The sequence below is a fragment of the Falco cherrug genome, chromosome 3 (assembly GCF_023634085.1).
Source record: "Falco cherrug isolate bFalChe1 chromosome 3, bFalChe1.pri, whole genome shotgun sequence".
Lineage (NCBI taxonomy): Eukaryota > Metazoa > Chordata > Aves > Falconiformes > Falconidae > Falco > Falco cherrug.
In genome coordinates, this window is record NC_073699.1 from 117,324,888 (window position 1) to 117,347,091 (window position 22,204).

General features: G+C 54.1%; 1 protein-coding gene across 20 annotated transcripts in view; it reads right to left on the reverse strand.

The window, feature by feature from the left end:
- Positions 1-22,204, reverse strand: part of MACF1 (microtubule actin crosslinking factor 1) — a 146,124-nt gene that overhangs the window by 3,111 nt on the left and 120,809 nt on the right. For 9 of the 20 annotated variants that reach the window (XM_055704171.1, XM_055704165.1, XM_055704166.1 and 6 more), the window contains 30 exons: positions 21,454-21,657; positions 20,655-20,663; positions 19,344-19,575; positions 18,389-18,615; positions 17,358-17,480; positions 17,151-17,252; positions 16,569-16,670; positions 16,289-16,462; positions 16,032-16,187; positions 15,676-15,873; positions 15,204-15,332; positions 14,717-14,890; positions 13,736-13,891; positions 13,416-13,622; positions 13,164-13,283; positions 12,765-12,938; positions 12,437-12,592; positions 11,558-11,752; positions 10,566-10,694; positions 10,341-10,484; positions 10,028-10,216; positions 9,587-9,704; positions 8,882-9,045; positions 7,516-7,678; positions 7,114-7,268; positions 6,754-6,828; positions 5,964-5,981; positions 3,665-3,782; positions 1,612-1,823; positions 926-1,036 (listed from right to left, as the gene is read on the reverse strand). In XM_055704171.1, coding sequence (XP_055560146.1) covers positions 926-1,036; positions 1,612-1,823; positions 3,665-3,782; positions 5,964-5,981; positions 6,754-6,828; positions 7,114-7,268; positions 7,516-7,678; positions 8,882-9,045; positions 9,587-9,704; positions 10,028-10,216; positions 10,341-10,484; positions 10,566-10,694; positions 11,558-11,752; positions 12,437-12,592; positions 12,765-12,938; positions 13,164-13,283; positions 13,416-13,622; positions 13,736-13,891; positions 14,717-14,890; positions 15,204-15,332; positions 15,676-15,873; positions 16,032-16,187; positions 16,289-16,462; positions 16,569-16,670; positions 17,151-17,252; positions 17,358-17,480; positions 18,389-18,615; positions 19,344-19,575; positions 20,655-20,663; positions 21,454-21,657 — 4,434 coding nt within the window. Of the gene's footprint in view, positions 1-925; positions 1,037-1,611; positions 1,824-3,664; positions 3,783-5,963; positions 5,982-6,753; positions 6,829-7,113; positions 7,269-7,515; positions 7,679-7,706; positions 7,973-8,881; positions 9,046-9,586; positions 9,705-10,027; positions 10,217-10,340; positions 10,485-10,565; positions 10,695-11,557; positions 11,753-12,436; positions 12,593-12,764; positions 12,939-13,163; positions 13,284-13,415; positions 13,623-13,735; positions 13,892-14,716; positions 14,891-15,203; positions 15,333-15,675; positions 15,874-16,031; positions 16,188-16,288; positions 16,463-16,568; positions 16,671-17,150; positions 17,253-17,357; positions 17,481-18,388; positions 18,616-19,343; positions 19,576-20,654; positions 20,664-21,453; positions 21,658-22,204 lie in introns of those variants that run through there. The other 11 variants (XM_055704174.1, XM_055704172.1, XM_055704176.1 and 8 more) reach the window with 6 other exon arrangements.

The following is a 22,204-nucleotide window of genomic DNA, read 5'->3' on the forward strand; positions in this document are numbered from 1 at the left end:
TCCCTCCGTCCCCTGTGATTTGGTGATTTTGGAGAATCTTGGACATCTTGAAAAGCCATTGAAACTGGAGCTGCGGTGGGGGAGGGGAGGGGGGAGGGGGTGCCGAGGGAATTAAAATCCATTAACACATGATTGCGAAGGTACCATTTTCATCATCAGAGATTTCCATTCTCATCCTTGGTCCTATTTGATAATAGGCAGCAAGCAGGCAATTTGGGGCAACTGGGGAACTGCTCCTGACCTTCTGATGATATAAAATAATTCCTTTTCTGCGTGAAAGCACCGCCAAGCAAGAACGCAGTTATCTCGCCAGCGCACACCACCGCTGCGTGAACCACCGAGATCCACCCGGTATTTCTCATCACCGATTTACAAGGTCAAGGGAAATCCGCAAGGAGGCTGTAACTTTAGGGAGATCAAAATCTCAGCCCGAATTCATCCTCCTGGAAGCATCAAGCCGGTGAAAGTGCCCGACACACCGTAATACGTGCTTCAATGCGGTGATAAATAAAAATGAAGGCAACGTGGGTACTGTGCATGCGCTGTAGCTGATTTTCAAGTCTCAACTCGGCTGCTGGATTGCAATTTTTGAAAGCCAAAGACGGCCACTTTTCAATGCTTAAAAGCTATTACAGCTTGGAAAATACTTTTTTTTAAAAGCACAAGAGGATAAATGCTGCTCTCTTGGTTAGAGAGCAGGTAACCGTGACTTGCCAGCCTTTGCGCTTTCTTCTCAGGTCGATGTTTTATTTAATCCGAGTTAGAAACCCATGAAAAACGCTAACAGTCCGAGCGTTAGCGGTGCTAACAAGCGCTGCTCTACCACAAGGAAAGCGTTAAAAACAGGCAGGGGAGCAAGATTTCTCCGTGCCAGCGGCACTCCAGCCTGTCGGCAGGTCCTCGGAGCTGTGAGACCATACTCTACCTCGGCGCTCAGGAGCTGGAAGTCGGAATAATCGAATCCCCTCAGGGGGGTGCCCGCTTTACTGTTTATCAACCAGGGTTTGTCATAACATCGAGAGAAGTGATGTGGAGTCTGTGAAATGGAAAATCCAAAGGAGAGGGGGGAGAGGTGGAAGTGAGTGGAAAAAAAAAAAAAAAAAAAGAAATGGAAAAGTATCTGGAATGGGGGGGAAACGGCACTAAAATGAAACGAGAACCCAACAGGAAATATAACAATTAAAATAAAGGGGGAAAAACCCAAACAGATGATGAAATAAAACATGCATGGGCGGATGATGCGATGGGAAAGGAGAGGTGATGGGCGATGGCTTCGTCCTGCGTGCCGTCCAGGCACCACAGCTATGGCACAGCCCTGCCCCGGGGACCAGGAGCCTTCGGCTGCACGGGAGTGCCGGGGATGCTCCTGCGGAGTCACGAGCACCCAGTGTGGGCTGGAAACCTGTCCTGCACCATCCCACCCCACCCATCCCACATGGACAGGAGGTTCCTCCTGCAGACACCATGAACATCTTCTAGAGACCACAGTAACCACCAAGCCCCAAAGACCCAACATCCTCCTCCTCCTCCTCCTCATCTCGCCGGGATGGGTTTGGAGGCCACTGGTCCCTAAAGGAGAGGAAAGAGGAAGGCTTCCCGCGGGAACCCCACCTTGGCTCCGCTGGCCGGAGTTGCAGGAGAGGATGGCATGGAGGCGCAGCTGTGGTTGCTCTGGCTGGCGCTGGAACTGGATCGTGTCGGGGAGGCTGCTCGGGAGGATGGTTTTGATCTTCGGCCTCGCGATCGGAACGGGGTCATTCCCTGGGAGGCCCCCTCCGGCAAGATGAATTTCTCTCGGAGTTCAAGGTTGGTCCGTCCTCGTGCTGGAAGGGGATAAAGAAGAGGGGACCTGAGGTTCACATGAACACAACGTCATTTCCAGGGGTCAGGAGGCTCCGGGGGTCGGAGCGCTCGTCCCACTGATGTCTCCCCAAGCCCACGTCCGAGGGCGAGTGGATGGCAGGGAGACTGTCCTGGCTCTTGCTCTGCCTTAACCAACTCTGCCGTGGATCAGCTCTCCAAGAAATCAGCTGATTAAAAGCTGCCTGATGCCCATGAGTTCATACTGGACGCTCTATTATTCTCTTGTGTCTTGGGGAAAGCATCCTAGAGGCCTTTAAACACTGTGTTACAACAGCGGCCAATGTCACCTTCAACGTGGCTTAAAAATAATAATAAGAGCTATGAAGGGCTGAGATCCTGCCCTCTCACAGCTCTGGGCAGCTCTTCACCGGTTTTTGGGGAGAGGGGGGAGAGAAGTGACCACCAACCATTCAAAACTAACTTGAAAATTTTCCTCCAAATGCCTCCAAGAGCTGGAGGGTCTCCCTTTAGTGCGCAAGAGGCAACCAAGCAGGGAGAGAGTCTGTGGGCTCCTGGACCAGCTGACACTGCCAACATTTTTCATGCTCACGGTGCTCCAACAGGGAGCAAGGGCACGCATCGAGCCTTACGGGACGCGGGAGCAATTTCAGAGTCGATGCATTATGGCCCAGAAAGCCAAGGCGGCATTTGCAGAAGGGAAGTACCACGCTGAGATAACCAAGGGATGGAAACAACCCCGATTGTCAGCACTCTTGAAACATCTGCTGCCAAGCATGAATGGGGGAGGTCGGAGGAGCAGGAAAATCTTGAGGGTTCCCTGAAGCAAGTGGTACACGCTGTAAATCACGCTGCTTTCAGCAACAGCCGTCGGCCAGCAGGAGCAAGGAAGGGTTAGGCAGCAGCTTGAAGAAGACATACCCAAAGCAATTAACATCTCAGAGACCCCGGTGAGACAGAGACATATGGAGAGCAGATCTAAATTCTCCAAAATAAACAGCCTCGATGCACTTCATTCCTGGCCAGCCTGCTGGCTAATCCTTCTCTGTCCCACGGTCACGGCTCTCAGCCTGTCACAGCAGTGTCACTTCCAGCCCAACAGCTCCGACTGTGATAAAACCTCCAGACTGAAGGTTTTGGGATGGAGGCGACCCTGGTTCTCTGTGCCCGCAGTACGTGACCCTGGTCTGCATTATCCCAATCCTCCCTTCCAAACGTGTCTCACCAAAGGAGCTAAAGACAACAGACAGACTGAGAAAACTTGCATTAGAAATACATCAGAGAGAAATCAAGTTGTGCAAAGCCACAGGAGAAACATCTCCTTATGCCCTCAGATGAGCCTGGACCACCAGCGCCCCGTGGCCACAGCCCAGTGCAGCAGAACCACGGGGTCACGGATCCTGGCCTGGAGCATCTTCTCCCCAGAGTGTCTCAGAGCAGGATTTTACCACCTCCCAGCTTTGAACCTTTTGAGTTCTTTCAGGTCACCTTTAGGAAGCCCACTCCATCACCCACAGAGTCGCACGTACGCACCGACCGCCTCGTCAGGAAGCCGAGACCTCCAGCACGGCCACGCAGCTCTGTTTGCTGGGGTCTCAAAACCAACATGCACCACCTTGCCCTCTTCTCCTCCCAGGACACCTGGCTAAAGGCTGCGAGATTCCCTCCGGTATTGCCAAATATTTTAACTCCTGTGGTTTGCTTTGGATCTGTTTTCTCCAAGTCCTGCCTATTTGGATAAGCCAGACCCAATCTGGTCATTCAGTCACAGCGGAGAACTTCTCAGCCTCCCCTCACCGGGCGAGATGGCACCAGTTGTATAAACCCCCAGGAATTGCTTTACCTCTGCAAGGATCATTCTTCACTAAAAATTCATCCAGGGCCATCCATCCTCCACCGACGCGAACCATGACTGTGCTCCGCAGGATACGGACCAGCCGCAGCTGCTGGGAATCGCCGAACTGCGGAGCCAAGAAACAGTTCAGACAAGGGGAACACACCAAGGGATGCTCGGCTCCTTCCCACAGCGGGCTGCACCAAATGCTTTCATGAATTGAATTAATTATTGAGTATTTTTAAGGTTTCTCCAAATCAGTTCTTCTGGAATAAGCTCAGGCTAGTACCAATTTACAGGGGTTTTTCTGCCGTGTGGTTTTAAAATGACGCAGTTATCCAAATCCTTTAGTTTTAAAGCTGGGAAGAGAGAATTTTTTAGGGCACCCAATGAGATTTTGGAATTTGGTCTCTGAATGGGGTTTTTCTCACCCGGAATTGTAGTTTTTCCTTTTCTTGTGAAGGAAATAGAGGCTGGCAATGCAATGACCCTCCTGGTGCAGCCCAGGTGGAAAAGAGCCGGCTGATTCAGATCACTGAGCACCAGTGAATCTGTAAGGCAAGCAGTGTCCCCGCTGAGTGAGAAACCTCTGATCATCAAGTCTGAAATCCAGGGATTTCACCGAGCCTCAGACTTGACCCCACCAGCCAGCAAGCCCGCGCCGCAGAGATCGCCAGTGAGGATGTTTCAGTGAGTGCAGAGGGATGGGAATCCAGGCAGGAATCCCGCAGCAATGTTGATTAGTGATTGCAATGTTCATTAGTGATTTTAAACACCTGCAATATCAAACAAGTGCACCCTGAATCAGAAGCATGTGTCTGGTTTTTTCCAAGCTCCCTAAAGCTCCTGGATAGCCGAGCCCAGGCTCCCGACTGCCCTCCGCATCCCACCGGCGGCGGAGCCGGTACAGGATGCTGGGAGCCTGGCTGGGATGTAGCAGCTCTGCATCCAGGGCTGCAGAGCTGCTGCGATGAGAAGAGAGGGGAACCAGCTTTCGAAAGCAAGATCATCTTCAGAATGATTAAAAATAATAATAATAATAATAAAAATATCAGCAATGTTTTCCCTGGGTGGAGACGAACACAAAACACAAGGCATTAAATGAAAACGGAGAACGCAAAGCCACACTGAGATGGGTGACAGCAGGCGGAGGTAGCAGCATCTCCAACCCTCCTTCCCACAGGGATATGCGACCCTGGCCCCTGCACTGGTGGGTCTCCCCAACTGGGGGGGTCCTACCAAAAGGTGCTCGCCCCAGTGGGGGGATGAAAGAGCTCTGCACGGCCAAGGTGCCCCTGGGCAGGGAGGAGGGGGGAGCTGCCTTTCCTCTCTCCAGGCTCTACGTCAGGTGTCTCCAAGAGCTAGTTCTGTACCAGGGAAAACCAGGGACAAGTCAATTCTCATTTCCACTGCCACGTTTCCATTATATTTCAGCTGCTGTTGCAAATGTTTCTATAATCACTGCCTAAATTCAAGCCAGAGCTCTGCTGGACCCGCTTCTGACATCCAAGTTTGTGTCTTTTTGGGGACGTTTTTGGTAGGGCACCATCACTCCACATGAAAAAGATGCTTTTCTGTTTGAGTGGGGGCAGTGGGCACATCGTAACGGGATGTGATGCTCCAGTCCTGTTAAAAAAAGAGCTCTGCCCCCTGAACCAGCCGGCACTCACGCACGCTGCACTGCTCATCTCGGCTCACGGCAGGAACGGGGATACATGCGGGTGTTGTGAGCCTTGCTCCAGTTAGGAGTTACTCACCGGGTGTAGCGGGGATGAGGGTTTAGTTATGGTTATCTACGGGATTAAAGGGGTGGACTCGGCATTCGCATGGTGACGGCGATGCAAACCCACCCAGAGCCTGGTACAACCCTCCTGCAGGCAGGTGTAGCCCCCATTTCATCTGGGGTGGCTGTTCCCTGACTGAGAGTCCCGGGCACGAGCCCATCTCTGCCACAGGGTGCAGTGATTCACCACTGGTTACCATCAGTATCATAAAAAAAAAATCCAAGAAAGGAGCCACAGAGAGAAAAAAACCCTCCATTTCTGTCAAATCCTGCTTTTCCAATTTTTCCCCTTTTTTCTGCCCAATGCAGGTTTATTTTCGGGTGGCCCTCCCAGCTCAGGCACTCCTCTGTACCAGGCTCTGCTGAGCAGCGCTCACAGATCACATCCTCCCACAGCAACAAAGGACAGAGCAGCATCATGGACACACAAAGCTACGTTTGTTAAAAAATAAAATTAAAAAAAAAAAAGGTGGAAAAAAAAAAAAAAAAAAGAGGTGAGAGACAGCATCGCAAGGCAAACTGTACCTGATTGCCGAGGAAGAACTATGGAGGGAGAGGAGTTGTGGAGGGAGCAGGGATGGGGAGGGGGAAAAAGTCGAGAGGAAGAGGAGGGGAAAGAAAAACAAGAAAAACATTTATGGGATTAACAGTGCAATCATCATGAAAACTGTTAACTGCAGGTAGTTAGAAATCTGTGGGGTTTACGCTATTTGTAAGAAGTTGGGGGAACCTGGGGCCAGTGCAGCCGGGGGGGAGAGCGCTGCAGCTCGGCTCTTCCCGGCCAGAGCATCAGCCCCAAATAATCCCCCCCCCAAAAAAGGGCAGGAAAGGAAAAGAGCTCTGCTGCCAGCTCGCTTCGCCAGTTCACCTCGGTGAACGATTTGAAACGTCAACAGGCGAGCTCGTTACAAAGAGATTCTTTAAGGAAATTATTCTCCCTTCTTCGGGAGCCGGCTAAGAAAAACACAGGCGTAAGGTACACTCATCCACAAGGAAAACTTCAAGGGCGGCTGCTGGCGGCGTGAATGCAGCGTTTCACGGGGCCGACGGGCCGGCTGCCCCAGAACAGGGACACTTTTATACTTTCCCGATGCAGGGAACGCCCTGGGGCTGAGCACGGCGCTGGGCAAACACAGCCCAGCCACCCCCACCGGCAGCCGGCCGTGCCAGAGGACGAGGTCTCCGTCTCGCCCCAGGGAGCCCGGCAGGGTCCCCCTGCACTGGGCTGGGCATCCCGTTGGCGATCCCCGCCCCGCGTGGGAAGAGGGAGCAGGATTTGTGCCGCCGGGGCAGCATTTGGCCCCCGGTGCCTTACCCGGTATTTGTTCTCGCCGATCTGCTCCACTTGAAACCTCTTGGCACACTTGCACTGGGCCACTTGCCTGGTGACCTGCCACCGCCAACAAGAGAGGTAAGGGACCAGGATTTGGGGAATCTCCCCCGACACCGGGCACCGCTCGGATAAAACACAGACCTAACCAGCCTTTCCTTCAAAAACCCCATAGGGGCTCTCCATACCAGCCAATTATTTTGGCTCAGTGCCACCACGATCCCTTTTTTTTTTCTCCTTTTTGTTTTCCCCCACCCCCAACCCCCCCCCCCCCCCCGCAGCCTGAAGCACCCCACCCCCACCCCCCACCCCCACCCCCAGCCCCCATCTCTTTCGGTGCTTTACCTCATCTTCGATCTTGTCGGCATCGGTGGTGGGGCGGTAGGCATCCTTGTTGGGATGGAGAGCGGCCACAAATTCATAGTAATCAATGTAGCCATCGCCGTCGCGGTCAAAGATGTCGGCCACCGCGGTCATCTCCAGCTTCGTGGTGGGGAATTCTGGAAGGAGAGAGAAATGAGCAACTGATGCAGGGACCTCACTCAGCAGAGCTGGGGACGTCGGTCCCAGAGCAGGGACAACCTTGTCACCCCAAGGTGGTGTCACGGTCCACTCAGTGGACTTGTGATGGTTCCTCTACTATGATCTCGAAGAGGGAAAAAATGAAGGCGACCGCGCCAAGGGGTTATGCTTTGATTTTTTTGCGAGCTGTTTTCCAAGCTCGTTTTAGGGCAGGCAGGGACTTACTGGAGGCCAGGATGCCATCGATAAACTCCTGCCGGGTGATCTTCCCGTCTTGGTCTTTGTCAATGCGTCGGAAGAAGTCCATGACGCGGGATTTCTTGTGGTTCATCCAGCGCATATACTTTTTCCGCCAGACGTCGAAGTCGAAGTTTGCAAATTCCTTCAACTGGAGGGAAACCCACGCCGGTCAGCGGGGGAAATCCCGGCAGGAGCAGCACCCCCGGCTCTACAGCACCCCGAAACACCGGCCTCGCGGCGAGCCCGTGCCCGAGCTCCCGGTGCTAACTCGCTGCCCCCCTCCCGGGCTGGTTTAGCTGGCTTTATCCAGATGACCCCCGTTAACGAGAAGGTGGCTCAAATCAACTTTCCAGAACAGAAGGACACACAGCGTAGCCAACAGCCACCACGTGGACTGCGCAGCACGGGACCATCGACACGGGATGCAGCATCCCCCACGCTGCTATACGTACACATATGCAGAGGTATCAGCTACTTGCACACAGACACACATCCACCCCCCCCCGCCCCGTCTCTGCTCGGGCATTTAGGGATGCTTCCTCGCCTGGGTTTCACCTAACAACTCGCCAGGCTCTGCCCAGGAGGAAAACCCATGGCTGGCATCGTTTTGGGCATGTGCCTCCCCTCTCCCTTTCCCTCTAAGCAGCCCAGAAGGAATTTTTTGCTCATTTTCCAGGTAAAGACAGCAGCTGGGGCACATCTCAGCTCTGCAAACCCTGCCACCAGCCCCAGATGAGCCGCTCACACCCTTCGACCCCCCTTCTAATCCACCCCCACCAAAAGGACCCCCATGACCCCACCAGCTCAAGCAGCTCACAAGTGACGCAACAATTTTTAGCGTGGGGGTTTGTGGTTTGTTTTTTTTTTTCTCTAAACATTCTTGGGAGTTAAAAGCAACAAAGAAAAAACATTAATACGTATAAATTGAACTGACCTACAGCAAAAGCAACAAAAAACCAAAAACACTCACTTCTGGGCATAGCTGCTTTGTTAAGCGTAAATAAAAACAAAAATTACATTAGATGCTTGGAAAAGATATAGACAGTAATTGTTAATACTAATTACTAGGAGTAAAGCAGGCCTGGCTGTCATTACCTCTACAGATACCGACTGCAGGAGCACAAAGCAGTTCATTAATGTGCAGTTAATTACAGAAGGTAAGTTTTCAGCCTTAATATTTCAGGAATATTTTTTTTTTCTTTTGGCATTTTCAGAAAGGCAGCAGCAACCGTCTGCAAGAGCTGGGCAATTCAAGAGGCAGCACCCATTTAAAATGCTTCCCACACCCCTCGGGCGAGCACCCCCCGGCAGCGCTCCCCCCGCCCCTGCCCGCAGCACCCGGTGCCGTTACCTCCTCCAGTCTGTCCAGAGCATCGTTGAGCTTCCTCTGCCGCTCCAGCGCCAGCAGCCAGACCTGCTGCCAGCGCGCCGAGAGCTGGTTTATCCGGGGGTTCTTTGTTTCCGACTGGGAGATAATGGGCATGCTGGGGGGGGTGGCCTGACTCAAGGATTTTCCTGGAAAAAAGGGAGAAAAAGGCATGGTTTGAGGTGGCGGTGGTGGGTTCACCCAGCCTGGGTGGTCCAGGAAAGCGCAGCAATGAAATGTGTTTTATTTTTCAAATGGGGAAGCTCCCACTGCCTCGCAGGCTGCGCTCTGCAGGGATGCGGTGCCCCCAGGTAGGAGGCCAGGGTGATGGACGGCTCCGCACCCAACACCTCCACCATGGTGCTCCCTTTGCCTTTGAAAATTCCTGTTGGATTCTGGCTTCAACCACATAAAACAGGACCCCAAAACCTCATCGCAAAGCAACTGCAGAGAGCAAGGGAAGAGCAGGGGCAGCCCACGCCTCCCCCGGCGCAGCGCACCCCAGCACGGCTCTTTCCACACGGGCCACCTGCATCTTCCCCTCCTGACAAGTGTCAGCCACCTTCCTGGTGGCTCTCAGTGCAGGATGCCTTGTTAATTGATAATCAAAGTTAATTCGTTTCCTAGGCGTTTCATTTCCTCCCGTCGCAGCGCGTTTCACCAGAAGGCACGGATGGAGCGGAGACGTACTGTTGCTGCGGGACTTGTCGATGAAAGGGCCGTGGGGGGGCTCAGTAGCTTTCCTCTTGTACGTCTTCGTCACCCGGTCCACGTCTGGCTGTTTCCGTGTCATCTCCTCCATAAAGGACTGTCAAAATACAGAAGGGACAAGAAAACCTTTGCGGTTTCGAGATGGTTTTGGTCTCCTGTTGCGCCGCATCCTCCGTGGGATTTGTCAAGCCCACAAAGACATCAGCATCAAGCACCGGCAACGGGGGCTTGTGGTCAAGCTATCTGCAGATGGGGGAGTCCATCCCCTGGGATGGCTTTGCTCCCAGGTGACACGGCTGGGTGACATGCTGTTTTGATAGGGACTTCCAAGAGAAGCCAAGGTCTCCTCCATGGATGGGCAGGGAAAACCCAACCCTGCTCCTCTCCCCAGCGCCCATCCATGCTCAGTACTGGGCTCACCTGGTGTTCAGAGATGAGGGCTTTGACCTGGTCGATATTCTGCGGCATGGGTTCCTGGTCCCGCTGGATCAAGGTTGTCTCAGCCCACTGGATCCAAGCCAGGAGCTCCTCCAGAAGCTCTGCGTTCGCCACCAGCTCGGAAAGCGCAGACTCCAGTCGCTGCTGGTGCTGCTTCGCCCACGTGAGAACCTGTTGGAAACGAGGAGATGACTCAGCAACCAGGACAGGAGCCAACCCCACCATGGCCAACGCTGGTGGTGGTGTCCACCGCCGCCTCTCCCCATCAGCCTGGACCAAAGCCGGGTGGACTCACCTCCTCGAACCTGGCTCGGATGATGGTGATCCAGTGTTTGATCGTGGTGATGCAGTCGGGATGGCAGGCGGCCAGGATGACCTCCCCCATGCCCACTGCCGCGTTCACGTCCACTCTCTTCTCCTCCACTTTCTTCATGAACTCCTGAAAGGCCCCAGTGAATTATTTCGTGCTATTGCCCCCCCGTAAGTTTTACTCGGGTTGGCTATCAGAGCCCCCCGCTACCTTGTGCGTGTCAATGAGGGACTGCAACGCCTCGGCGTCATCGGGTAGCGCTCCCCGAAAGCGCAGGGACTGCTCAGCCTCCGAGAGCCACTCCAGCAGCATGTGCACCGCCGTCCGGAACTCCTCTGCCTGCGGTGACAAAAGCACAGGCGTCAGCCCTCCTCCTCCCCAAACGGGCTGCTCGGTCACTGCCGAGAGCCAGAGACCCAAACAGCTGAAAGGGACCTGAAAAATTCATTAAAAAAGGGGAAGAAAAGCCCCGTCTGTTGGTCTGGATGTGTGCAGCACCAGCAGACGGGTCCCCCTGTGGCTCAGCACCTCCCTCCCCTTGGCATCAGCTGCACTGAAGAACTAAATGCTTTTAAAAACAGCACAACTATTTTTTATATATATATATATATATATATAAAATTATTTATTTTAATATATATCTATATAATTATATATATAAACCCCTGTATTATGAATTTAATTATTTTTATATATTTATATATATTTATATATATAATTATATATATATAAACCCCTGTATTCTGACCAATTTGGCACCTTGGTAGTTTATTCTAGAAATTGCCTACTTGATGTAAAAACGACTTAAAAACCTTTGACTTTTTTCTATTTTTTTTTTTTAAGCTTCAACCTAGGTCTCACTCTCGCACTGGACATTTGGCCATCAGCAAACACCAGCCTGGATGGTCTCTGATCACCGCTCTATTCCTGCTGTGCACAGCGGCAAGAGCTTTTCATCCTCCCTGTCCAAATCACCCTTTAATCGGCTCTCCTTTGGGGAAAAAAATGAGGAAATCACTGACACCAGCCCACCGCTCTGCAGTTCTCACTGGTTAACTGGTGCAGGGCTGGGGTGTCCTGCTCGGCCAGGAGATCAGCCACTGGGCAAAACCTCAACTGAGGTTTTTTGTTGAGCTCCCAGCACAAACCTGGAGCCCAGCAAAGCTCCCCAAGAGAGTTTCCACCCATATTCTTCTGCTCACCTGCTTCAAGGCTTGTTCCAGGCGGCTTTGTTTGGACACGGACAGTTTGCACACCGTGTCCCACCGGTTGCTGAGCTCCTGCAGCTGCACCTTCACCCAGGTTGTGTCGTCCCGGCTGTTCTCGATGAGCTCCCGGCCGGAGCGCTTCAGCACCTGCACCGTCCCCGTCCGCTTCCCCAGCTCCTTCTGGAAGACCTGGAGGGAGAGAGGGCAGAAGATGAGCAGGGCTCATCGGTTCCAGCCAGTTTCACGTGTGTGTGTGTGGGGAAACCCAGAGGGCACATCTGATATAGTTTGGATCATGGATTTTGCACCCACACCAGGGATCCACCACAACCCAGCGCGATGGGAGGGGAGGCAGGTGGTTCCTGAGCGTATTTTGGTGTAGCTCTGCATGGGCAGGAGCCCCAGATTTCCACCCTGGCAGAAGCGGCCGTGACTTGGAGCAGGGAAGCTCCAGCCTCTGCTCAGGCTGCACCACAGTGGCTGCCTTGAGCGGACGCCCAAGCCCTGCCTGGGGATTTCAGCGTCTGACCTAATCCAAACCCAGGAGCATCGGTCTCCAAGACACACCGGAGAACACTGCCAAGAGCCAAGTTTATAGAGGACTACAAATTCAAGCACTTTTTCAAAACCAAACCCTCAGCAGATCTGACCCGTAGCAACTCGGAAGGATGGAGCTCCAGCTCCTGTAACCTTCCCAGTAACGTAAAAGTTTCTTCCCACTTCTTCGCCCTGGTTTTGCCCTCCTTGATGGCCGCAGCCAAGCAAAGCAGCGAGACACACAGCTCTGCAGCAAGGCACCAACCCTGGCTCCTCTGTTCTTTGGCTCCTGGGGGAAGACAAGCCCCGCTGAAGAGCTGGGAAAGGTGCTCTCACCTTGTGAGCGTCCATCAGGTTCATGACCAGATCCAGGTCACCATGGACGGGCTGGTCTTCAGCTAACTGGGGTTCCACCTTGTAGAGCCAATCCACCAGGGCCTGCAGCGCATCCATGAACTGGCCAGAGAACAAGAGGGCTTCTTCCAGCTTGTGCTGCCTGAAAAACAAACAACCCTGTGAACTTCCAGGAACAAAGTCACCTCCCTTTGGCGTGCCCCAGTGACCTCCTCCAACCCGCCCATGAAATCGCCTCCCCTCCTCTGCTCTCCCCTCTGCTAAGGGTCCTCGGCAAACGGGCGCCGCTGGTACCACGCCGGGGCTGGACTTGCCTTTCCACAGATTTGCCGCACACCGTGTCCCACTTATCCCGCACTTCTCCCAGCAAATTGTCCAGCTTTTGAGTGTCATCTGGAAGCAAGGCTTTTTCTTTGAGGGCTCTGCCTGTCCTGATAGTGGTGTCGTAGACGGGCTGCTTCCCCCCAAGCGTCTTCTGGAACTCCTGGGAACCGGAGAGAAAACAAAACCACTTCAGAGAGCCTGGCCCCGGCTCCCTGCCGATACACGGTGCTGGTGAAGATCCCCAGCTGAACATCTTCCATGCCAGCAGTGGGCACGGACGTGCCCTTCCCCTGTCCAGGTGGCAGAGGAGATGTCCTCTCCCCCTCCCCATGAAGCGCCCTCCCACCCAGCATCCAGCACCGGTCTTGCTTTGGCAGGGCTCTACCTTGTGTTTGGAGAGCTGGAGTTTGATTTTATCGGGATCATTGGAAATCTCCAGCTCCGAGTCCAGGTGATTCTCAGCATCCTCCAGCCAATCGATCAGTTTCTTCCAAGCTTCGTGGAACTGCAAAGCAACAGGAGCAAGTCTGGAACCAAACGCCAGTGGTGTCCCCAGTCCCCTTCTGGTCTTGTGACCTCCTGCCCTCCCAGGCTGGCCGCACCTCGGGGTCTGCCGCCCCCTTCCCACATTTCTCACCTGCTTGGCTCGCTTCCTGGCGTCATCCAGAGCCCGTCCCCGCTCCACCGAGCGCTGGACAACCTTCTCCCAGCGGGACTGGACGCTCACCAGCAGGTTCTTGATCAACACGACATCCTGCTTTTGACTGAGAAACTTCAGCTGGTTCCCGGTTTGATCCAGCTCAATGATCCGATCCCGGTGAGCGTTCACCTCGTTGGCGAACACCTGCCAAGGGCAAAGGCAAGGGCAGCTGGACGTGCCCGCGAGCAGCCCGTGGGCGCAGGGGGGATGAGGTGCCCCCATCCCGGGGAGCCGGTGGGTGCTGGCGGTGTCGGTACCTTGTGCTCGTCGATCTGGGCCAGCACGGCGTTGAGGATCAGGCTGGCCGGGGGTGCGATGTTCAGGCTCTGCTCGGCCAGTGTCAGCCAGTTGATGAAGTCCTGGAGGGAATTCTGGAAGTCGGTAGCCAGGGCCAGTGCCTCCTCCAGCTTTGCCTGCCGCAGCGGGGAGGGAGGAAGGGAAGAAGGGGGAGAAAAAAACCCAAACCAACATGGATTGTGAGAGCTCACGATCTGCAGTTTCACAGACAGAAGCAGCCTTTGTGTCCCGGGCGAAACGTCCCTCCAACAGGAACCTCATCGCCTCAGCCTGGGAACGCGACTTGTTTGCTAAGGGGAGGGGGATTCAGCGAAAGCCACCGCTCGCTTTCAAAGCCACAAGCAGCTCTGAAAGGGGAGACCTTCATCGGCACACCAGCAGCTGCGTCACCCTCAGCTTCCTGAGACCGGGATGGCCATGGGGAGAGCGGCTCGGGAAATGAGGTGGATGATCTTCCGACGGCAACAGCTGCAGCGCTGCACATTTATTCTTGGGCTGAGGCCACCGCATCCCTTGTTTTATCTCATCGCCGGCCAAAAGCCGAGGATGGAGGCAGCTCGGAGGAGGATTTGGCTGGCTGTCTTGCACAGCACCAACAAAGCCTGCCTTTCTGAGCCGCAGGAGGTTTCTTCCCACCTCTCCTCTAAATTAACCCCAAAATGCAATTTGACTCATTTTCTGTGTGATTTAACCCCCTGGGATGACTATCTAGAAAAAAACAGCACCAGCTCGATGGACGCTCAGACAGCACCGTCTGAAAGACAAAACCCAACCTGCACAACCAAGGAAGGGAGAGGTTGTTTAAAAAAATAAAAGTAAACCAAACACCAGCCCTGACCGGCTCCATCCCTCCCCCCCGGGGCAAGCAGGGCGGCAAAGCAGGGAGCAGCTGCTGTCAGACCATGGGACAGGGGTGGCCGGCTTCTCCCCGCCAAGGCTACCTTTCTCTCCTCCATCTTCGTGCTGACCAGACACCACTTCTGCTCCAGCAGCGCTACGCTCTGCTCCGTCTTCGAGCCAGAGCCGGAGTCATCGCGGTTCAGCAGCATCAGTCGCCCCTTGGCCAGCAGCTGGCTGTACGTGTCCTCCTTGGCTTTCAGCTGGCCGTACAGCTCCTGCAAGGGAGGCACCACCGAAGCGTGAGACAAAGGGAGAGCTGGGAGAGGACCCGCGGCTGGGGCGATGAGAGAATTGGGTGCGGGGCAGGCAGCAAAGTGACAGCAGCGTGACACTTTAAGCCGAGAAAGGGCTGCTTAAAGAACATCGTGATGCTTGTCCCAGGCGTCAAGTGCAAAATTATCTGTACAAAGGGACCAGGGAAACGCTCTTCCTCCCATCAGATACAGAAGGGAGATGCTTTGATGCTGATATCTGACAGACAGGAGCTTGCTGAATTAAAAGCATTAAAAATCTCTCCTAAGAAATTACCATGTGGGCATTGAGCTGCTCCCGGGCAGTTTCTGGCAGACCTCCTGTGGGTTTTGATGCCGACAATTGGCTCTCCATCCTCGTTAGCCACAGGAGGAAATCTTCAATCTCACCATGGAAACCCTGGGCCTGTTCAGGAACATATAATCGGCCACCCATCAGATGACATCAGCCACCATTGATCATGCGCCAAGGTTAACACTGTGTTTGCTTTGAAACCAGATAAAGAGGCAGAGCGGGATGCAGCAGTGCCTTAAGGAGGGTTATACACAGAAGAACCTTAAGCACGCGGGTGTGCCTGGTCCTTGCCGCGCTTCGGGCACCAAACCATTCCAGGACTAAGAGTTAGTGAAAAACTCGCATTAACACCCCCCCAAGTGTCTCTCTAAACTCTTTCCCCCTTCATTTCGCCCCAAAGCGATGGGGGAAGCGGACTCTCAGCACGGGGGGTACCCTGCCACGTCCCCCCGACCTGCTGGAGCGTGGACTGCAGCTGCTGCTCCCTCTCCTCCGTCTTCTGCAGCACCGACTCCCAGCACGAGTTCAGCTTCTCCAGGCGGTGTCGCAGGCTGCTGGCATCGTCCCCTGCGCTCGACTCCAGCAGCTCGTTGCCCGCTTTGTTCACTGTCTCCACGGTGGCTTGGTGGGCCAGGACGTCGTTCTTCAGCACCTAGACCAGACGCGGGAGGCAAACATCGGAAACCTCTCCAAAACACCTTGTGAATTCCTTCAGGCTCCCATGGACTCAACCCAACTCAAACCCTTCCCGAGAAATCAAATCCTGCCACAGGAATAGACTAAAAATGTACCTGGCGTGGGAGTACTCACGTGGTGCTTTGCGAGTTCCACCTCGATGACTTTCGGGTCCCCGTTGATGGGTTTTTGCGCGTCGAGCAGCTCCTCGGTGTGGGTCAGCCAGGCCATCAGCTCCGCCAAGGCGTGCTGGAACTGGCCGAGCGCCAGGAGAGCGGCTTCTAACTTATGCTGGGCAAGGACAGGGATGGAAAAGGCAAGTTTGAGTTGGGAAGGAGGTGGAGCATTCCAGCGAGTTTCAGCCCCACACTTGCGAGAGCCCAGATCTCTACCTGTCTGTGAGCGATTTTCTCGCCCAGGTTCTCCCAGAGATGTTTCAGCTCCGTCAGTGGTTCCTTTATGATGTCTCTGTCTGTCTCATCTGTAGCTTTTTTTAGCATCAGTTCACCTTGGTGATTAAGCTTTTCCATCTCAATCTGCTGCTGGTAAACCTCCATTTTAAACTCCTGCCAAAACAAGCAGGACAAAAACCAGAACAAAATGAATCACTGGAGCGCCCGCCCGGCGATGCAAAGGCAGCACCGGAGAACCGGTCCCGTTCCGCCCGCCTACCTTCATCTCGTTCATTTGCTCCTTAACCGTGTTGAGGTCGGTGCCGACGGGCGACATGTTGCAGAGTTTGATCACGGCATTGTCCAGCCAGTCGAACATGGCCTGCAAGGAGCACGGGCAGCGTTAGCCAAGGGAACGGCAAAGCGCGCGCCCCGTGCGGCTCGTCGGGCAAACGGGGCTGGTGCCTCCATCGCCTTGGCACCACGAAAAAAACCCACGAAACTTGTTTTTCGGGGCAGGGATGCCCGCTTGGCCAGCACTCGCTTGTGCAAGCTCTTTCCTTGCCTCTCCTGCCTCCCGGATAAGGAGCTGACGGCAGCCAGGCTCATCCCTGCTGCTTCGTGCAGAAACGCGGACCAATTTGGAAAGACAAAACGCAATTGACTCTCTGCTCTTCCTCGGAGCAGGTTGTTGAGCACAGGCTCTACCAGAGGCTGCAAACACTCGCCCAGAAAATGTTTCCTGCTTTGCATTAGCGCAAATCCCAGTATGACTCAAGGGAGAGGACTCACAGTGGTGTGCCCAACTCGCAGTGGTGTGCCCAAGGTCTACCCCCTCCACACAAACAGCCCCGCCTCTTACTTGAAGCGTATCTTGGTACTGCACAGCCGATTGCATGGCTTCTTCGAGCTTTTCAAGCCTTTCCTTCCACGTTTTGTTTAGATTTTCCCACGCATTGTTCATCTACGGAAAACAAGATTGCCCACAAAATTCGTTAGGCTCTTCTGCTGGAGCTCCCGCTTGCTCCCACCTGATTTTATCTGGAGCAGAAGCTGCTGGTTTTCCTACCTCGTCAATGCTCTTTTTCACTTCTGGCTTCTCAGTTTCGCCACAGGCAAAAATTAAATCGGTTCCAAGGAGTCGGATGAACTCCAGCTCCTCATGCAAGCCATCCGTCTCCTCTTTAATAGTCTGCACATAACGCAGCGACAGAAGGAAGCCATTGATTACTAAATGCTCTTCCCAAATCACCCCGTGAAGAAGAGGGTTGAAGCACGGAGAGTCCTTCCTGCGCAGGTGTCCTGCCCCCTGCCCCTGGGACCAGGTCACACAGCGGGCTGGTGGCCACCTGGCCCACCAGCGTGGCCACCACCCACCGCTCTGCTCCCACCTCTGGCCACCAGAACCGATATCAGAACGTCCGTGTTGAGCCTGACGTGTGCCTGAACTGAAGGGGGTGTTTACAAGAGATGGACCGTTTACAGGAGGATTTTGTCAATATAGACAACATTTTTGGAGACTCACAAGTTGCAAACCCAGGTCAGAATGGTTATACGAGGGAAACAGCAAGGGCAAACAGCAGAGCAAAAAGCAACATGCCCGCTCCCCAAGGTCCGAGTCAAGTCAAATCCATCCGAAGTGGATGTCACTTGTTTGAAACAACCGACACCACACAAATCCCAGCCTGTCCAGTTTTACACTCCTGTCTATCCCAAACCTAAATATACACCTCCCGCTCAGCTGCCTGTGGCTCCGACTGGGAGCAGGACCGTGCAAACTTCCACATCACTCAAGACAAGCGGGCACACAACTGACCCCACGCTTGAGGACCTTCCCCAAACAGTAGCAGATAAAAGTGATTTAAGCATCGTTTTCTTGTCTGGAACAGGGTGTGGGGAGGGACATAGGAAATACCTTTCTATTTCTTCCCTTGCGCTTCCAAATTGCAATGGAAATAACATTTCACGATCCGACTGACTGCCTAGAAAACTGTTCTATGACCACTTCTGGCCATGGCTGTGCCGCAGACCTGTCCCATTTCAGCTTACAAGCTGGGTGCAGACAAGTGCCAGACAGAAGGACGGTGCCATGGCCCTCACCTCTGCCGCTTCCACCTGCTGCTTGATGATGGAGGGGTCAATGCCTGGGCTCTCCAGGTCGTGAACGATGTCCTGTGTGTCTTTGATGGTAGTCAGGAGGGCTGCCATGTCATACCAGAACTTCTCTGCAAGCTCCAGGACATCAAGGAACTTCATTTCACGCTCCTCCGCCCGAGCTTTGATGTCTTCCCAGAAGAAGACCATCTGATCCAACTTATCCTGGATTACTGAAGAAGGGAACAAAAACATTCAGTGAAGAAGGAAACCTTTTTACAACTCAAGAGTGTTTCACAAACGCTTTCCACTTAGAAACAGCCAAGAGAATATTCAAATGGGAGTTCAAGATGACTGGGACTGTCAGCCCATTAACTCTGGGAGATACTGAGGGACGTGAGAAACTCCAGCTTGCAAAAATAAAGCCTTTATTTATGTGCAGGCAAGCTCAGGGCAAATTTGCCCACACACTCTCCTCCAATGAACCTCTGTTCTGGCCACCTCTAGCATGAAGTCTACGCTCAGTCAGTCCATGAGCTGGCCGTTGAGCTGCCAAGAAAGGTGCCAATTAGTGCCAATCCTGTTGACAGGTCTTTTTGTGCCGGGGATGTTCCTGCGCTCCATTAGATGCTGAATCAACACCAATAAACCATTTTGCAGGGGCCACCAACGGTTGTCACAAGAGACCAGCTCAGGATGAGGGCTCAGCTTGGCTGAGCCGAAACCTCTGCCTGAGAAGCCACAAATACTTCTTTCTCCTCTGGCTGATACCACCCTGTCTGCTCCAGATGGAAGCAGGCACCAAACATCTCCATACAGAGGACTCATCCTTCCTCCTAGGGCCAGGAGACCCTCTGAGATACCCTCCCTGGGCCATCAAAGCCACCCCAACAGTGACGGAGCCGTGGTTTGGGAAGGACCGGCCCAACAAGCACCTCCTGTTCAATCCCCCCAGAGATACCTTTTGCTGCCAGGTCCTTGTCGGTCCCCTGCGAGCGGCCGATCAGCTCTTCCCCGCGGCGTTTCAGAGCCTCAAAGGAGGGCTGCAGCTTCTCCAGCTCCACGGTGGCATTTTTGTTCTCGCTGATGCACTCCCGGATCTTATCGACCTCGGCGGGGATGAGGGGCGGCATGCGCAGGCGGGAGGAGAGGGTCTCCAGCGTCTCCAGCATGGGCTCGATCTTATCGTGGAACTGGAGAAGAACAAATCCATTAGGGAAGGCGAGGCGAGATTAAGCGAGGCTGCATCGCTCCCCGCGTCTGCAACAGCCCTTAGCGCTGCACCCAGCGGCCTCTCGGAGAGGACAGCCATCGCCTGCAACAGCAATTCAACCTGCAGCCTCCTGCTCGGGCCCTGCCTCTGCTCCCTGCTGCCAACAGCCCCAGGCTGCACCAGTTCAAACCATACGTCAGCCCGGGAGAGACCAGCGCAGGCACCCGCGGAGCCAGCACAGCGGCAATTTGTCACCGGATTCGACCCTACCAAAAGCCACGCTTTGGGTTGCTGTCCCGCTTCTTGCGGGTGGGCAGCGTGGCCAGAAGACCCGCCGGCGGTTCTTTGAGCATCCGTGCAAAGATGCTTCCGGAAAAGCGCCCGCCTTTGGTGCCGACGGAGATCTCCGCTGGGTGCCAGCGCCAGCAAGGCAACGGGATGGTGGAAAGCTGCGTGTGCACGGGGAGCAGCGAGCTGCCACGGAGCTGGGACTTCACCAAAAGCCGAACCAGAAAGCCAGGAGTGAGAGAGGAAGAGGGGAGGGGGGGGTCTAGCAGGGTCGATTATCGTTCTATTTTTATTTGAAAGTCAACTTTGGCCTTAAAGATCCCGAAGCATCTCTGCTGGCGAGGAGCAGGCTGCCAGCACCGCTCCCCTCTCTGCGGGACACGGGTGTGGGGCTTCACCCAGTCCCAAGCTCCAACAGCAGAGGGGCGACAGGCTCTTGGTGCAAAGTTGATCAGGAGCAGGCTGGCTCAGCCAACAAGCAGGAGCAAACCAGCAAGTCCAGCTAAAGTAGAAAGCTCTGCGCACTGGTGTGCTCTGAAAGCAAACCCTCGGCTCTGCAAGAAGCGCTCCCCGCCGAAGCTGGCCAGGGCTGAGCCTGGACGGCAATGCAACACAAGCCATCTCCGAAACACCACTTCAGGCCCCCAGGGGTTAATTTTTAAGCACGTTCTGCTGAGCTGTGCGTGGGCCAGAAATAAAAAAGTCCGGGTGTCAAACAGAAATCAGCCCAAAGTAAGAGTGTAAATGAACGTCTGTGGCGCTGGGGCTTACCTCCGTGATCTGCAATGGTGGGGCGCAGTCAACACAAGAATGAAATGGGACCATGTGGGGAGGACGGGCACAGGCAGCAACACACACAGATAACACATTCCACAATGGGAGTGAGAGATGAGACGGGAGGGGGGTGTGGGGGGAAAAACTTGGAGTTAATACAAGTGCAAACCAAGAGAAGTGACTACACAATAGAGGAATTAAAAACACCCAGACATGACAAAAACCAGCTGTGCTACGGTAACACGGGGTGAAATGAAACGTAGCTAGGGGTCATAAACCCTCAGGAGCAGAAACTCTTCACCCCCTTTCTGGACTCTGGCACCTACAAGTCTCTGCCCTTCCTTCCATATCTCCGCTCCTGCAGTCACCGACCTTCTCTGGAGATGCCCAGACCCTGGAGATGCCTGTTAACTCTCCCATGCAAAGGATCCCATGGCCGTTCGCTGCACACGCAGCTTATCAGAAATGAAACTTATCTCTCCGAGCTCTTTCAAGAGGCTCTCCGAGCCCTTCCAACCTTGGGTGGATGCCAAAACAGCCCCTTTGAACGAGCATCATTATTGCGGTTGTAAAAATTTATTACCCTATTTACTATGTCAAGACTCAAACGCCTTCTCTCCTGCTCTTGCAGGCAGTGCTGAGCAGCAGGAAACTACCCTGGAGGTGTCTGACCACGTTCTGCCTTATAAAGGGTTTTTTACCATCGTAGCACTCAGAATAAAATTGCATTTCAAAGCACATGGCTTCCCCAGGGGACCGTGAGAAGAAGACGCGGCTCCTCTGCATCCCAGCGTACCTGGGTGGACTGCGAGACGGCTTCGTCGAGAGCCAGAGCCCGCTGGCACACCTCCTCCTTGATTTTGGCATACATGGCCTCAGCCGTTGAGTATTTTTTCTGCACCATCTCCCCTTCCTCGGGGTTGAGGTCCTTGAGCTGCGGTCCGATTTTCAGCAGCTTGTCAATATGAGGCTTGTGTTCAGCGATGGACTCTCTCAGTTGCTAGGGAATGGGGGGGGGTGGGGTGCGGGAAAGCAAAAAACACAACCCCAATTGAAAGCCGCTGCCTATTTATTTCACGCGACACCCCGAGAGCAGCGATTGTATCTGGTAGCGAACCCACACCCTGGATTTCTTGACCCCCAGCATCTGCCAAGCACATGGCACTCGGCTCTTCCTAACATGGCTATGGCTCTGCATGTGCCGGCACATCGCCCAGCACCGGTCCTTCCCCGGCACGGGGTCCCAACCCTCCCCACAGCACCGCGGGGGACACCACTGAGAAAACTTGCTTTGCAGCTCTCTACCCTAAAAGCACAAGGCAGTTTTCCCTGCTGCAATCAGGCAGGAGATCCGAAGGCAGCCAGGCTCCCTCGGGTGCAATCTGTATTTTATCAAGAAGCGCTCCAATGGAACTAGTGATTTCCACACGGTGCACTCGTGGCACGCTTGTAGGACACCGGTGGGGATCCCGAAAAAGAAGAGAATGGGGAAAAAAAAAAAATCAGAAAAATTCAGAAAAAAAGGCGTTCTTGCTCCTGTGAGCGCT